Genomic DNA, 14,984 nt, shown 5'->3' on the forward strand with positions numbered 1-14,984 from the left:
GTAATGAGGGTTGTCCACAATCTACATAAAATGAGGGGATTGAATATCTCTCTGGATCTGTTTCAGTTTGAGGGGAAAGAGATAAACGAAGAGAGAAACACACACACACACACACACACAGAGAGAGAGAGAGAGAGAGAGAGATGGGTGTCAGGTTGTCCTGTGAAAGCATGTACCAGGACAGGAAGTTGTCTTTGTTTGAAGCAGCCACTGGCTTCACTTACCAAAAACACTGACCTCAGCAAAGCAGGCCACTAGTTTTGCTGAACAGTTTCACTTATATGTGGGGCTTTAATGGAACACAATGGAGGACAAAATTTGGGATCTTGAATATTAAATGGGCACATTTTACTTAAGTTTTACAGAACTACATGCTGATAATGCATGTAAACTGTGACTCTAAAAGGCTACACAGCGCTGGGTCAACGTCTTTTTTTAGGCCGAAACATACTCTACGCAAAAGTACACAGATGCTAAGCTACTCAAGCTCAATTTTGTGCATCGTTGTGTTCAACAATGTGTCCGACACAAGTTCATAATGCAACAAAAATACACGTTGTATTCTCAACTTTGCCACAAGGGGCGCTACCACGTACATAAGTGTGAACTGTCCGCATCTATGAGTCAATTACTGTCATGACGGAGCAACAGTTTAAAGAGAATAATGCTGAGCAAGTTCGTTAAAGTCAATATATTTATAGCAACTTACCTAAATAATAACGCATCCAGTTTAATAGCACAGACTTTTGATGGTAACTCTATCGCCCCCTTGAGTACTGAGGTTTGTCACCGCCAGAGTAACGCCAGAACCCACGTTAAGCATGTTCAACAGGATCAGCGTTGGCAGTGTGCTGACCAAACACTTAAATCTGCATACACGTACTTGCATAAAGTATGTTTCTGGCCTTAAAATCAACATGGAAGGGCATTTTAATCTCATTTTTAATCTCTATATGACATATGGTTGGTGTGGAAGGGTTGAAAAATAAGAGGAATTGGTAGATGAAAAAAGATTTACGCATTTCAATTCCATAACAAAATATAATAATATTGAATTGTGTAAAATGTAATACAATAAAATAATAAAAACTAAATATTTTACGTTTCAGTAAATTTCAATTTTGAAGATTACGCATTTTAATTTGATGGACTTTTGTTATAAAATTGAAGTGTGTAAATCTTAAAAATAGGCTAAAATATATTTATTTATCTTATATGAATGTAAGAATGTTAACCCAGGCATTACAAAAGTACAGTGTGAAATCTTGAAACCTGAATACTCAGGATTAATTACTTACCCCGGATAAAATCGGAACAGTGCGGAACATATCCCAGGATTACGTTAAAAGTGAAGTATGTAATTTCTGCGCCACTAGTGGCACCGAACGGAATTGCAGTCTGATTATTTAAGTCGACTGGACACGATAACAACATTGGCTCAACAAATAGTGCATGTTTGGGGCGGGACCACCTGTTTGGCTGAGTAATGGAAGATAGGTGTAGTGTTAAAAACATATTTTTAAAACAGACATTTAAAGGTTAAATGTAAGTTATTTGAGTTCCACAATTAATCACATGAAACAGATCGTCCATTATCTTACAGATGAGCAGTAACTGCTTGCAGAGAATAACACTGAAGTTGAAGAGTATATTTTACTTAGCTGTTCCTAATAAAAATCAGTGTTTCCTCCCATTTATTCACAGTACATGAATTGATTGGACTTAATTGACAAAGTAATGCCATATTAGATGATAAAGAATGGTGGCAATTAATAGATGGAAAATTCCAGGTGCACTCACATTGTTTTAAATGAATGTTCCAGGTTCAATACAAGTTAAGCTCAATCGACAGCATTTGTGGAATAATGCTGATTACAACAAAAATTAATTTTGACTCATCCCTCCTTTTCTTTAAAAAAAAGCAAAAATCGAGGTTACAGTGAGGCACTTACAATGGAAGACAATGGGGCCAATCCGTAAATTTTAAAATACTCACTGTTTCAAAAGCTACAAAACATAAACATGACTTAAGTGTGATAAAATCACTTACTAACTTTTTCTGTGTAAAGTTATAGCCAATTTTACAACTTCTTTTCCATGACGATGTAATGTCAACAAACCCTAAAACACTCAAACGACTGTAAAAATGATGATTTAAACTTTACAGCTCAAATAATACACAAGTTCTAACAGAAGATTTAATGTAAGTGCTTTTATAAAATTATAAGCTTCACATTTCTGCCTTTAAACCCTCCAAAAATTTCCCCATTCACTTCCATTGTAAGTGCCTCACTGTAACCTCGATTTTTGCTCTTTTTTTAAGAAAAGGAGAAAAGAGTCGAAATTAAATTTTGTGGTAATCAATATTATGCCACAAATGCTGTCGATTGAGCTTAACTTGTATTGAACCCGGAATATTCCTTTAATGCTGTCTGGCCATGGGTGTTAATGCATATTAGCAATAAACCACAAATATGACCGTTAAGGAGCAGAACTACAAAATATGTAAAATCTAAAAGTATTTTACAGTTCCATCTGCTTTGGAGGAGGATGCTACTGACATTCAAGAACCATTCACAGAACGTCATGAAAATCCTGTAATTTTTTGATTCCCAACCATAGTGGCACAAGCAGTTACCAACCCACCCTCGTGTGACCTGCACCAAAACCACACCAAAGACAAGACTGTGAGTGATTATGCAATTTCACACACACTCACATACATTCAATCAGCCTCTCTAATCTGGGGCCAACCACAAAAAAGCTAGGTACCTTTTATAATGACATCATCATAGCGCTGCGGTTAATCTGAGCTGTACCAGCACTGGCGGCAGTACAGGGACTGTAAATCATGGAGTTTCCCAATAACTGTTTAGTGAAGAGCCATCCATCAAATAAAAGGCCTAACAAAGCAGTGGATGTGTGTGTGTGTGTGTGTGTATGCACCCAGCCCAGGATACGACATAAACATAAGTGATCTGTAGAGGTAGCTTTAGCAGTGACAGCGCAGTCAATCAGGCCTCTGTCTACATGTCAGCCTGACAGTTTAACTGTTCACCAGAGATTTATTAGCTAAGGGTCAGATCAAATATTATATCCCCAGTCTGCTCTTGCTTAGTATGACTTGGCTCTATTGATTAGCCTCAGCCGGGAGGCCTAATCTGACAAAGACTTAGCGCACAGGAAACTGAGCTAAATTGCTTAACCACAATATATCATGCTTTGATAATTTGATGAGATGTTCTTTATTTATCATACGGGTGAACAGCTACAGTGATTTTGGAAAGCACCTTCATGTCTGATACAAAAAAATCTACATTTCTGACAAACTTGCTGCAAACTTGCCACAAATTTACCACTCGTTATTTTCTCAAGCAAATTAACTTTTGATTTGCCGCAAATGTTTGCCAGACATTTGCAGCTCTTCACTGGTAGTGGTGAAACTGCAGCAAACCCTTGGCGACAATGAAGAGTTTGCCGCAAAGCTAATCTGCATGTGAAAATAATGAGTGGTGAATTAGCTGCAAGTTTCCCAGAACTATTTTTGTAAGGGAGATCTTTAGAGATCTTAAAGGAATATTTTGGCCAAAAATGAAAATGCTGTCATAACTTATGTCATGTCATTCCAAACCCGAATGCTGTTTTTTTTTTTCTTCTTCTGTGGAACGTAAAAAGATGCGTTCAGATAAAAATGGTGAAACGTTGGTGGCAAAACGCCATTCCGGTTCCTGCAAGTTGGCACAGAACACAGTGCGCCATTTCGAAAATGTGAAATAGAGGAGGAGGATTGAAAGCTGATAGAAGGGGAAGACTATTCATAAAAATCAACCTAAATTTTAGTATGTTCCTCACACAAAGCTGTTGTTTGGCTTCAGAGTACTTGGCATATAGTGCAAGAGTCATATGGACTACTTCTCCAGTGATTTGACAGTGTTTTTATTTTTTTTTTGGAGCTTGACAGTCTCAGTCACGATGAACTTTCATTGTATGGAAAAGAGCTGCATGAACATTCTTCATAAATGTTCTTTTGGAGCTCCACAGAAAAATAACAGCATACGGGTCTGGAACGATACAAGGGTGAGGAAGTAGTGCCAGAAGCTATTCCTTTAAGTGAAAAGTGGAGAGTTTCTACCAGTTTGAATGAACGTAGTTGTAAAGTTTGTTTAAAGTTATGGTTATTGATTGATGGAACTGTCCAACTTTCTGTTAACAAAATAGTTAGGTATTGCATCAAACGGATGTACACTTTCACTTAACCTCCAAGAGGTCGATCACGTGAGCCTTTAAATTTATGTTCGGCTCCTGCAGCTATTTCCTGTCTTACATTACAGTAAAATAACACTGAGGGTTTTCACTGGGGAAGCCTAGAAACCAATCCATTAAAAGAAACAAATAAAAAAAAATATATATATATATATATATATATATATATATATATATATATATATATATATATATATATATATATATATTATTGTAACTGACACACGCTGCATTCTGGCATACATCTTCTGTATTAGCATTTTTGCAATGTAATCACTCTGTAAGTGAAAGAAAAAGGATCTGACAAGCTAAGATCTCTATCAACCATTATTTAGACACAGTTCATGTCAGAAAAGAACACACAAACATGGCGTGGAATGAATGCAGCCACTTATCTATAGTTACTGACCAGCAAAACCCAGCCAGACATTCAAGTTGTTTGTACAGTATGTAGGCCTACATGAACCGACAGCCAGTAGAACACATTATATTTTCATCTCTTCTGTCAATATGTTCATGATGACGAACTGCAACAAGAGATCAGAAGAGATGTAGATTCATTGATGTCATTTGCATTCAGGTGGGAAAATAGGACACAAGCTTATACACCTATTACAAAAAATGTACCTTGGTAAGAAATCATAATTTAATTGTTCCAACAGTTATTGTCATTACTGTAAAAGCATAGTCTGATAAATTAATGGGATCTTCCTCAAACAGTCCACTAGGACACATCCATTTTAGTAAGGACACTTCTAGACTTATATATGTTTTGGTTATTGAATTCGCATTGAAAACGCATTGAATTCGTTATGTTTACAGCTCTCATCCACAACTATGATGTTAGAAAACTGAAAGTTCTCAAACCTAAACTGAAGAGTGAGGATGTGGACTAATAAACTTTCAGAATCTATGCTTTGGTAAGCTATCTATGGTTCAGCCAATACGTCAGTTTGTAAGTGAACCCAGAAGGCTAATTCGCCATGAGTTCCCTCTGGATTTTCCCAGCGGTTTTCATGATGGCAGTTTTGGATTTAAGAGTTAAATAAGGTCTGGGGTAAACTTTACTTAAAGATGCTTGAACGTTTTGTTCTACAACATAAATTACACACAGTCAAACCACAAACGTGAATTCTGAAGCCGCCATGTTTTTAAAAAATGTATATTGCTAACAAGTTGCTAAAAAAGGACTACAACTACCACAAGCATGTGTGTGTTGGGCCTGATGAAACTGAAAACTGTTGTAGTCCTTATTTAGCAACTTGTATGCAACATGTTTATAAAAACACAAGACAGCTTAAAAATTAATGTCTGGGGTATGAGTGTCTTTTATTTATGTTGTAGAACAAAACATCCAAGTATCTTCAAGAAATGTTGCACACACAGACCTTATTTTACTCATAAATTGAAAACTGCCATTATAAAAACCCATAGGAAAATGGAACCTACACTATCGTTAAAAAGTTTGGGGTCACTTACTCATTCATTATAATTATTATTATTATTATTATTATTATTATATTTTCTTTTTTATTATTAATTTTTTTTCTTCACATTTTAGAATAATAGTAAAGTCATCAAAACTATGGAATAATAGAAATATGAGAATTATGTTGTGACTGAAAAAATCCAAAATAAATCAAAACTGTGTTATATTTTAGCATCTTCACAGTGGCCACACTTTGCCTAGATTTTGCAGACATGTACTCTTGACATTTTCTCAACCATCATCTTGGGATTCTTTTTTAACAGTATTGAAGGAGTTCCCATCTATATGCTGGGCACTTAGTGGCTGCTTTTCTTAATTATTCGGTCCAAGTCATCAATTTCAAAATCTTTTATTTTAAATAAAATTTTAGTTTTGTAATTAAATAAATTAATATGTTGGCACAATTATATTTTGTCTACAAAACTAATTTCAAACATTTAAGCATATGCCTTCAGATCACAAGATTTTTAAGATCATGAGAAACATTTCAGGCAAGTGACCCCAGACGTTTGAACGGTTATGTATATGGCGCGAAAATGATAATTCTCTTCCGGGGTTTTTGGTCTACAATATGAACAGCTCTGTTTTGGCAGAAATTAATGGTTGATGTGGTAAAATTTTGTAATGGAAACTAAAAAATTTTTTTTTAAAAAAAAAGCATTGCAAAAGCTTTACTTTATTATAAACAATTAACTATTTTTATTTTATTTATTTATTTTAAATCACACATGAAAAGTTTGTTACATTTACGTCAAAGCAATGCAAAAAAAAAAAAAAAAGATTCTATTGCAATATACCTTCTGAATCTGACTAATCAACCTTTTTTTTTTTTAACTGTTTAAGACTCATTTTTTCTGTTATTTATTTTATGTTTTCCCACGAAAAAGTCGCCTTGGGTGACGGTATGCGTCGCGGATACGCAACAGCTACGCGGTACGCACGTTGGATGTCCTCGAACACATTTCCGCCATCATGACTCATGGGAGGAACTGCGTCTTTGGCGGAATGTTTAAACTCGTTGAACGAACGAATGAATGTGATGGCAGCGAAACGCAGACATAATATAAGAACTGCTCACTAATACGATGCACTGTAGAGAGATTCTGAGTAATCCAACAACATGAACGGCAGAAGCTGCCTGGAACAACGTGATCGAAATGAAATCGCCAAACTGACGCAGATGAAATCAAAGGTAAACAGACTGAGACGGAGCCCGAAAGCAGCGACACCAAACCCCGCGCAGATCTGTCACACAGGTACCACAACACTTTATGTCGTTTATTTTTCTGAACAACTGTCTGCTGACATTCTAATACTATTTCTTTATTTAAGACCGCAAAGGCAACATTCGTATATGTTTACATAGATGAATTTAGACTGTTTCAAAGAGCATCCTGTATGCTTTTTTATTTATTTATTTATTTTATTTTTCACAAAGGAGTTAAAGTGATAGTTAACCCAAAATTAAAATTCTCTCATCATTTACTCGCCCTCATGCCACCACAGATGTGTATGACTTTCTTGCCTCTGCAGAACACAAATTGAGATTTTTTTAGGAGAGTATTTCTGCTCTGTAGGTCCATACAAAGCAAATGAATGGTGACCAGAACTTTGAAGCTGCAAAAAGCACATAAAGGCAGCATATAAGTAATCCATACGACTACAGTGATTTAATTTATATATTCAGAAGCAATATAAGCAATAATCTCCACTTTCACTTTCTCATTCTTCTTTTTCTGGTCAGTTCGCATTCTTCGTGCATATCGCCACCTAGTGGGCAGGGAGGAGAATTTATAGTATAAAAGGACTTAAATATTGATCTGAGCCACACCTATCATATGGCTTCTGAAGACTCCACTGGGGTCTTTTATGGTTTCTGCCTTCATTTGCTTTTCAAAATTTTGGTACCCATTCACTTGCATTGTGAGGACCTACAGAGCTGAAATTTTCTTTTAAATTCTTTGCTTGTGTTGTGCAGAAGTAAGAAAGTCATACACATCTGTGATGGCGTGAGAGTAAATGATGAGAGAATTTTCATTTTGGGGGGAACAATCCCTTTAAAATGGTCAATTTCACAAATTTAGCTTACATTTAAATATTTTGGATTTATTTTACATCATAATGTTTCTTTTAGTTTTTTCCCCACCTCAAATCCTAAAACCTACCATTTATTCATTTTTGTGTTAACTACAGTTGAAGTCTGAAGTTTACATACACTTTGGCTGAAGTCATTAACTCCAATCCACAGATCTCATATTAGCAAACTATAGTTTTGACAAGTCTTTTAGGACATCTACTTTGTGCATGACACAAGTAATTTTTCCAACAATTGTTTACAGACAGATTCAGTGGGTCAGAAGTTTACATACACTAAGTTAACTGTGCCTTTAAGCAGTTTGGAAAATTCCAGAAAATGATGTCAAGCCTTTAGACAGTTAGCCAATTAGCTTCTGATAGGAGGTGTACTGAATTGAAGGTGTACCTGTGGATGTATTTTATAGCCTACCTTCAAACTCAGTGCCTCTTTGCTTGACATCATGGGAAAATCAAAAGAAATCAGCCAAGATCTTAGAAAAAAAATTGTGGACTACCACAAGTCTGGTTCATCCTTGGGAGCAATTTCTAAACACCTGAAGGTACCACGTTTATCTGTACAAACAATAGTATGCAAGTATAAACACCATGAGACCACGCAGCCATCATACCGCTCAGGAAGGAGGTGCATTCTGTCTCCTAGAGATGAACGTAGTTTGGTGCAAAAAGTGCAAATGAATCCCAGAACAACAGCAAAAGACCTTGTGAAGATGCTGGAGGAAACAGGTAGACAAGTATCTATATCCACAGTAAAACGAGTCCTATATCGACATAACCCGAAAGGCTGCTCAGCAAGGAAGAAGCCACTGCTCCAAAACCACCATAAAAAAGCCAGACTACAGTTTGCAAGTGCACATGGGGACAAAGATCTTACTTTTTGGAGAAATGTCCTCTGGTCTTATGAAACAAAAATTGAACTGTTTGGCCATAATGACCATCGAAAAAGAGTGAGGCTTGCAAGCCGAAGAACACCATCCCAACCGTGAAGCATGGGGGTGGCAGCATCATGTTGTGGGGGTGCTTTGCTGCAGGAGGGACTGGTGCAATTCTCAAAATAGATGGCATCATGAGGAAGGAAAATTATGTGAATATATTGAAGCAACATCTCAAGACATCAGCCAGGAAGTTAAAGCTCGGTCGCAAATGGGTCTTCCAAATGGACAATGACCCCAAGCACACCTCCAATGTTCTGGCAAAATGGCTTAAGGACAACAAAGTCAAGGTATTGGAGTGGCCATCACAAAGGCCTGACCTCAAAAAGCATGCATGAGCAAGGAGGCCTACAAACCTGACTCAGTTACACCAGTTCTGTCTGGAGGAATGGGACAAAATTCCAGCAACTTATTGTGAGAAGCTTGTGGAAGGCTACCCAAAACTTCTGACCCAAGTTAAACAATTTAAAGGCGACGCTACCAAATACTAACAAAGTGTATGTGAAATTCTGACCCACTGGGAATATGATGAAAGAAATAAAAGCTGAAATAAATCATTCTCTCTACTATTATTCTGACATTTCACATTCTTAAAATAAAGTAGTGATCCTAATTGACCTAAGATAGGGAATGTTTTCTATGATTAAATGTCAGGAATTGTGAAAAACTGAGTTTAAATGCATTTGGCTATGTTGTATGTAAACTTCTGACTTCAACTGTACATTGTGATTTTGTTATAAAATTATCAAGTATGATTCTGATATTTAAAATCATGACATTCATATTGTATCCAATAGATTAAGACATATTATGGAGGATATTAATAATGTTATTATGCCTTATTAATGTGCATTGCAATATCAGATGCACCATGTTCTTGAAGTCAGTCAGTTGTGTTTGAAAATGCCTGTTTTTATAGCAGAGTTCAAAACACCCACTCGCCCACCAAGAGCCCAGTTTAGAAGATTGATAGCTGACGACTCCCCAAGCAATGATCCTGACTGTCATCAAGATATTATATGGGATACAACATCTCCATCACCCATTCGACATGGCAAGTGTCTCCATGAAAATGGTACATTCTGAAATCCTTCATAGAGTATCAAAGGTGAGGAAATCCACCATGACATCTGTGTTTTATCTTTTCAGGCCGAGGACAAAGGAAAGCTGCCAGTGTCAAAGCAGTGGACATATCGGACATTGCCAATCGGATTGCTCCAAAGGTTGGCTTTGGGAACATAAACTGCAACAATGCTTGTTTTATTGCCAAATACTTTATTAATATATATTTCTTTGTTTGTAGAATGGAAGACTAGAAGAGGCGGACTCATCTTTATTGCAGTGGATTGGGGATAGTGCCATTCCGTGCACCCCAGAAGTCCAACAACCCAAAGTCAAGACCATGTCAACAAAGTATGCCCCTGTTCTGTATGCCCCATCTGTAGGATCTTTTATTGTCATATCCATCTTCCTCCTACTACTATTCTATTATTCGAAATGTGATGGATGCAAGCTAAAGGATAAGATTATTCATAAATAAATGCTAAAACAGCTTCTCATTATGTAACGCTTGAGTTAAAGGAATAGTTCACCTAAAAATGAAAATTTTCTCCTGATTTACTGACCCTCATGCCATCCCAGATGTGTGTGACTTTCTTCTGCAGAACACAAATTAACATTTTTAAAAGAATATCTCTGCTCTGTAGGTTTATTCATTGCAATTGAATGGTGACCAGAACTATGTAGCTCAAAAAAAGCGCATAAAGGCAGCAGAAAAGTAATCCATACGACTCCAGTGGTTTAATCCATGTCTTTAGAAGCGATATGATAGGTGTGTATGAGAAACACATCAATATTTAAGTTTACTAAAATCTCCACTTTCACATTCTTCTTTTTATTTTTTATTTTTTGGTGTTTCGCATTCTTCGTGCATATCGCCACCTACTGGTTGGGGCTGGTCAAAGGTAGAGATTTATAAGAAAAAAAAGGACTTTGTTTCTCACCCACACCTATCATATCACTTCTGAATACATGGATTTAACCACTGGAGTCTAATGGATTACTTTTATGCTGCCTTTATGTGCTTTTTGGAGCTTAAATATTTTGGCCACCATTCACTTGCAATGATCGGAACTCATTGACACGCACTGGAGAGCGACTTTTGGACTGTCACTAAATACTTTTATACCACCCAGCCCTACCCATAATTTTTTTTTTTTGTAGTTGTCCGTACTATTCTAAATTCTGCTGTTCTGTACATGCACAGACAGAGCATTGTGGAAGACCTCATGAGGCTGGCCAAGCAGTTTGACTTCAACATGAGACAAGATGATGGTCAAGCTCAGCACTCAGATGGTCAAGCTCAGCCCTCACTGGGTTCAGAACAGGAGCTCCCACTCCATGACGACCAACCCAACACATCACACAATGGCTCTGCCATGAAGAAGTGCTCTGTTACTGTAGAACCAAGTGTCGTGAAGCCTGATGATGAGAGGGCATCGTATCAGGAGATGGATGATGATCTAGATTTTCTTTTCGATGGACCAACTCAGCAGCTCAGTGGGCGTCTCAGTCAAATGTCAGGTCATCGATCTCATAATGTTCCTGAGAGCACAGTCGAGGCAAATCTCGCAGTTACGAAAGCCTGCGATTCAGAAAAAAGTTCTTCTTTTTCTATGGCAGCATGCAATAACAATATACAAGTTGACAATGCTAATGATTTTGATGACTGGAGCAACGATGATTTACTGGAGGACTCGTTGGTGTTGGAGATAACACAGAACCCAGATCTGTTTGCTTCTCCATGGGATTGTTCAACACAGAAACAAACTCATGTTAATCAAAATGGTTTTAACAGTAACACACGCACCAGTGCGATGGCAAACAAACCACATGAATCCAAAAATGATGTTAAATGTAGCACAGTTCAAGTGGAAAGGACCAAAAACGGACAATCTTTTCAGGTGGATTCTCAGATACCGGCAAAGACTTATGGTGGGTTGCCTAGATTTGGAAATCAGTTGGAAGATAATTATGTAAGTCAGGCTTTTCCCATGGTTAAAGGTTTGGCAGTTACTCCATGCCACAGTAAAACTGAACAGGACCAACAATATAATCACAACAGTGGAGCACAACAGCTTCATGTTGTTCAGAATTTATTCAAAACATTACAACCTTCCCATTCAAAGCCCGTCAACACACACCAAAGTCCAAACACTCGATGTGTTAAACAAAGCAGAGAGGACGCCTTTACCAGCCAAGATGGCATTGGTGACATTTTAGATGAAGATCTAGACTCCTTTTTTGCATCTGATGACATTTGGGATGACGGCGTTGAAGATGATGACCTATTTTGTGAGGCGTGTGATAATCTTGAGGTACCTGGCAACCCTTCTCGCCTTGTTGAAAGCCCAGCCACAAAGCACCAGCAGACTAACAAAACACAACCTAAAGTGCTACAGAACATGCCGTACATCAACTTTGAAATGGCCAGTCAGCAGACTCTGTTTGCTCAACCTAACCCACCCAGAAGACCTGCTACTAATGTTTCCATGTCCAGTGCAAACACGTCAGCATCGCTTTACAAACCGAAAGCTCACACAGTAAGTTCTGGACCTACAGGACTCAACTCTAATGTGTCATATGACACAACGAGACCATCTGGCCCCTCAAGTAATGGACCATATAAATTTAGACAGGTGGAAAGCTCTTCAGTGGTGGGAAAGGGAGCGTGTGCTGCTGCATCCACACAACAGGATCACGAGAGAGTTGTGTTGGCCACCCTCCAATCAGATGTGAGGATACCAGACAGTCATCGGTTCAAAAAGCCATACAGTGCCTCGTTCAGGTCTACACCAGTGGTTGCCAAAGGTACAGTACAGTAAAATGTTACTCACTCTGGGTTTTCTGTAAAAGTTTGTACTGTAAAAGTTTGTGTACACTTGATAGTTCGGTATTCACGCAATCAGAGTAACAATCATGTTTGACCAAACATCAGTTGATGCCAAGTATTTACAACGTTAAACACAAGAAGTAATATACTGTAAAATGAAAAAAGGCATGTTTTCCCAACTGTTTTCCATTAAATGAACAAGAAGGATGAAAATTAATCATATTATATGCTGTACATAGTAATAAACAACATTATTTAACTAAATGTATTTTTTATAACTGTCGAAATTAACACGCATGCGATAATGCATGCGATTAAAACATTTAACGTGTACATTTTTCTTAATTACGATTAACGCATTTATTGATTTGACATTTCATTTAGTATTTATATTGTGGAATACATTAATAAAATATAAAAAAAGTTTTTTGTTTTTTTTTCCAATTTGGAATTCCCAATGCGCTCTTAGTCCTCGTGGTGGTGTTGTGACTCATCTCAATCCGGGTGGCGAATGATGAATCTCAGTTGCCTCCGCGTCAATCCGTCTTATCACGTGGCTTGTTGAGCGCGTTACCGCGGAGACATAGCGCGTGTGGAGGCTTCACGCTATTCTCCGCGGCATCCACGCACAACTCACCACGCGCCCCACCGAGAGCGAGAACCACATTATAACGACCATGAGGAGGTTACCCCATGTGACTCTACACTCCCTAGCAACCGGGCCAATTTGGTTGCATAGGAGACCTGGCTGGAGTCACTCAGCACGTCCTGGGATTCGAACTCGCGACTCCAGGGGTGGTAGTCAGCGTCAGTACTATGAAGGAACTAAAGGCATTTTGACATGAAAAAAATATATAGAGTCAAATTTATGCACTTTTGAAAATTGCGATTAATCGTGATTTACTCAACAACAACAAAAATCATACGATTAATCGCAATTAAATATTTTAATTGGCTGACAGCACTAGTATTTTTACTAAAACATTTTCACACGTAAAAATGTCACGAGAATTACGTGAATATTATTTAGTGATGACGCAAAAGAATCGCTGAGTGATTCACGGAAATGTGTCGAACTTACTAACTCAAGGCATTTTTTTTTTTAAAGGTAACTTAAATAAACAGTACATTCAAATCAGTGTGATATTTAGGATGTTGCCTAATTTGCAGAACAATCGTTGCGATAACACTATGAATATGTTAAAAAATCGCCTTAAGGAAACGTAACAGTTTAATAAAAAGTGCATTAAAATCAATATGATATTCAGGATGATGCTTGATTATGTAGTGCCAAAATATTATTGCGATTTATACCATGAATATTCAGTATATCACCCAGCTCCAGGTCTGCTACACGAGATTTTGAAGTGTTGAATATGACTCTCATCAATGTTTTTAAAATGTATCCATGCCCAAGTTAAAATTTGTTCAAGAATAATTTGATTTGATTGCATTCGCATTGTCTATTTGCAAACTCTTATGAAAGAGAAGTGATATTTATATAGGTTATTTTTGTTATGTAGAGGTGTGTAATTCGGGAACTGTGAAGTGCAGTGATGCTGAGATCGAGAGGAAGAAACAGCTGGCTATAGAGAGGCGGAGACTCAGGATGTTGGCCAATCAGAACCTCAGAGCTCCTGTCTGATTCTGTGTTACCATGGAGATGCAGGACAAAACAGCCCAGCAGAGTTCTACATGTTCTACACATGAGGAGTTATACTGCGTCTACTCTGCAAGAGAAGCGAACAGAAGTGTACAAACAAAACTAGATAGAACGAATCTTCATTGTTTCTAATGGGAGCAATCTAATGTTGCTTGTTTTCTTGTAGTGTAGACGCGGAGTTACCCGAAAGATTTCCAAAACAATGATTTTTGTTGGTTTAGGGGCCAGATTTATGCCAGTGTATTTGACTGCTTAGAAAAAGAAATGCTGAACTAAGATCAGATGTCTTACTGTTACTATAGAACGGACTCTAGATTAACACTTTTTTGTGTGTGTTTTGTTTAATAGTTTGCTTTGAGACTTTTGATAAATATGTACATTGACTTTCTCAATAGGCCTGATCCCAACTGTTCATTACTAAAAAAAATCAGGAGTCTTCTTTCACATGAGTCACTTTTATGTATCTCTATGTCAGTTGTGTAATCAATATTTTCCTTCAGATTTCATTTTAAAAACGTTCTTTCAAGATAAATAACTCTTATTTGTGTTTTTGTCCTTTTTCAGTACTGAAACAAGTAGCCCAGAGTATTAAAGTGACTTATAAGCATGGGTGATGTATAGTATTTATTGAGTTGGAATTCTCACTGTAAT

At 37.3% G+C, this 14,984-nt stretch overlaps 1 protein-coding gene across 2 annotated transcripts; it reads left to right on the forward strand.

The window, feature by feature from the left end:
- Positions 1-6,734: 6,734 nt before the first annotated feature.
- On the forward strand, positions 6,735-14,984 carry etaa1a (ETAA1 activator of ATR kinase a). Of its 2 annotated transcripts, none has more exons than XM_051704736.1 (6): positions 6,735-7,008; positions 9,698-9,853; positions 9,928-10,001; positions 10,082-10,191; positions 11,045-12,648; positions 14,194-14,984. In XM_051704736.1, the coding sequence occupies exons 1-6, from the start codon at positions 6,873-6,875 to the stop codon at positions 14,313-14,315; spliced, it is 2,202 nt and encodes a 733-aa protein (XP_051560696.1). In that variant the 5' UTR covers positions 6,735-6,872; the 3' UTR covers positions 14,316-14,984. The 2 variants fall into 2 exon arrangements, with proteins under 2 accessions (XP_051560696.1, XP_051560697.1); XM_051704737.1 differs by having other exon boundaries at positions 9,698-9,832.

The sequence above is a fragment of the Myxocyprinus asiaticus genome, chromosome 8, assembly GCF_019703515.2.
Source record: "Myxocyprinus asiaticus isolate MX2 ecotype Aquarium Trade chromosome 8, UBuf_Myxa_2, whole genome shotgun sequence".
NCBI lineage: Eukaryota > Metazoa > Chordata > Actinopteri > Cypriniformes > Catostomidae > Myxocyprinus > Myxocyprinus asiaticus.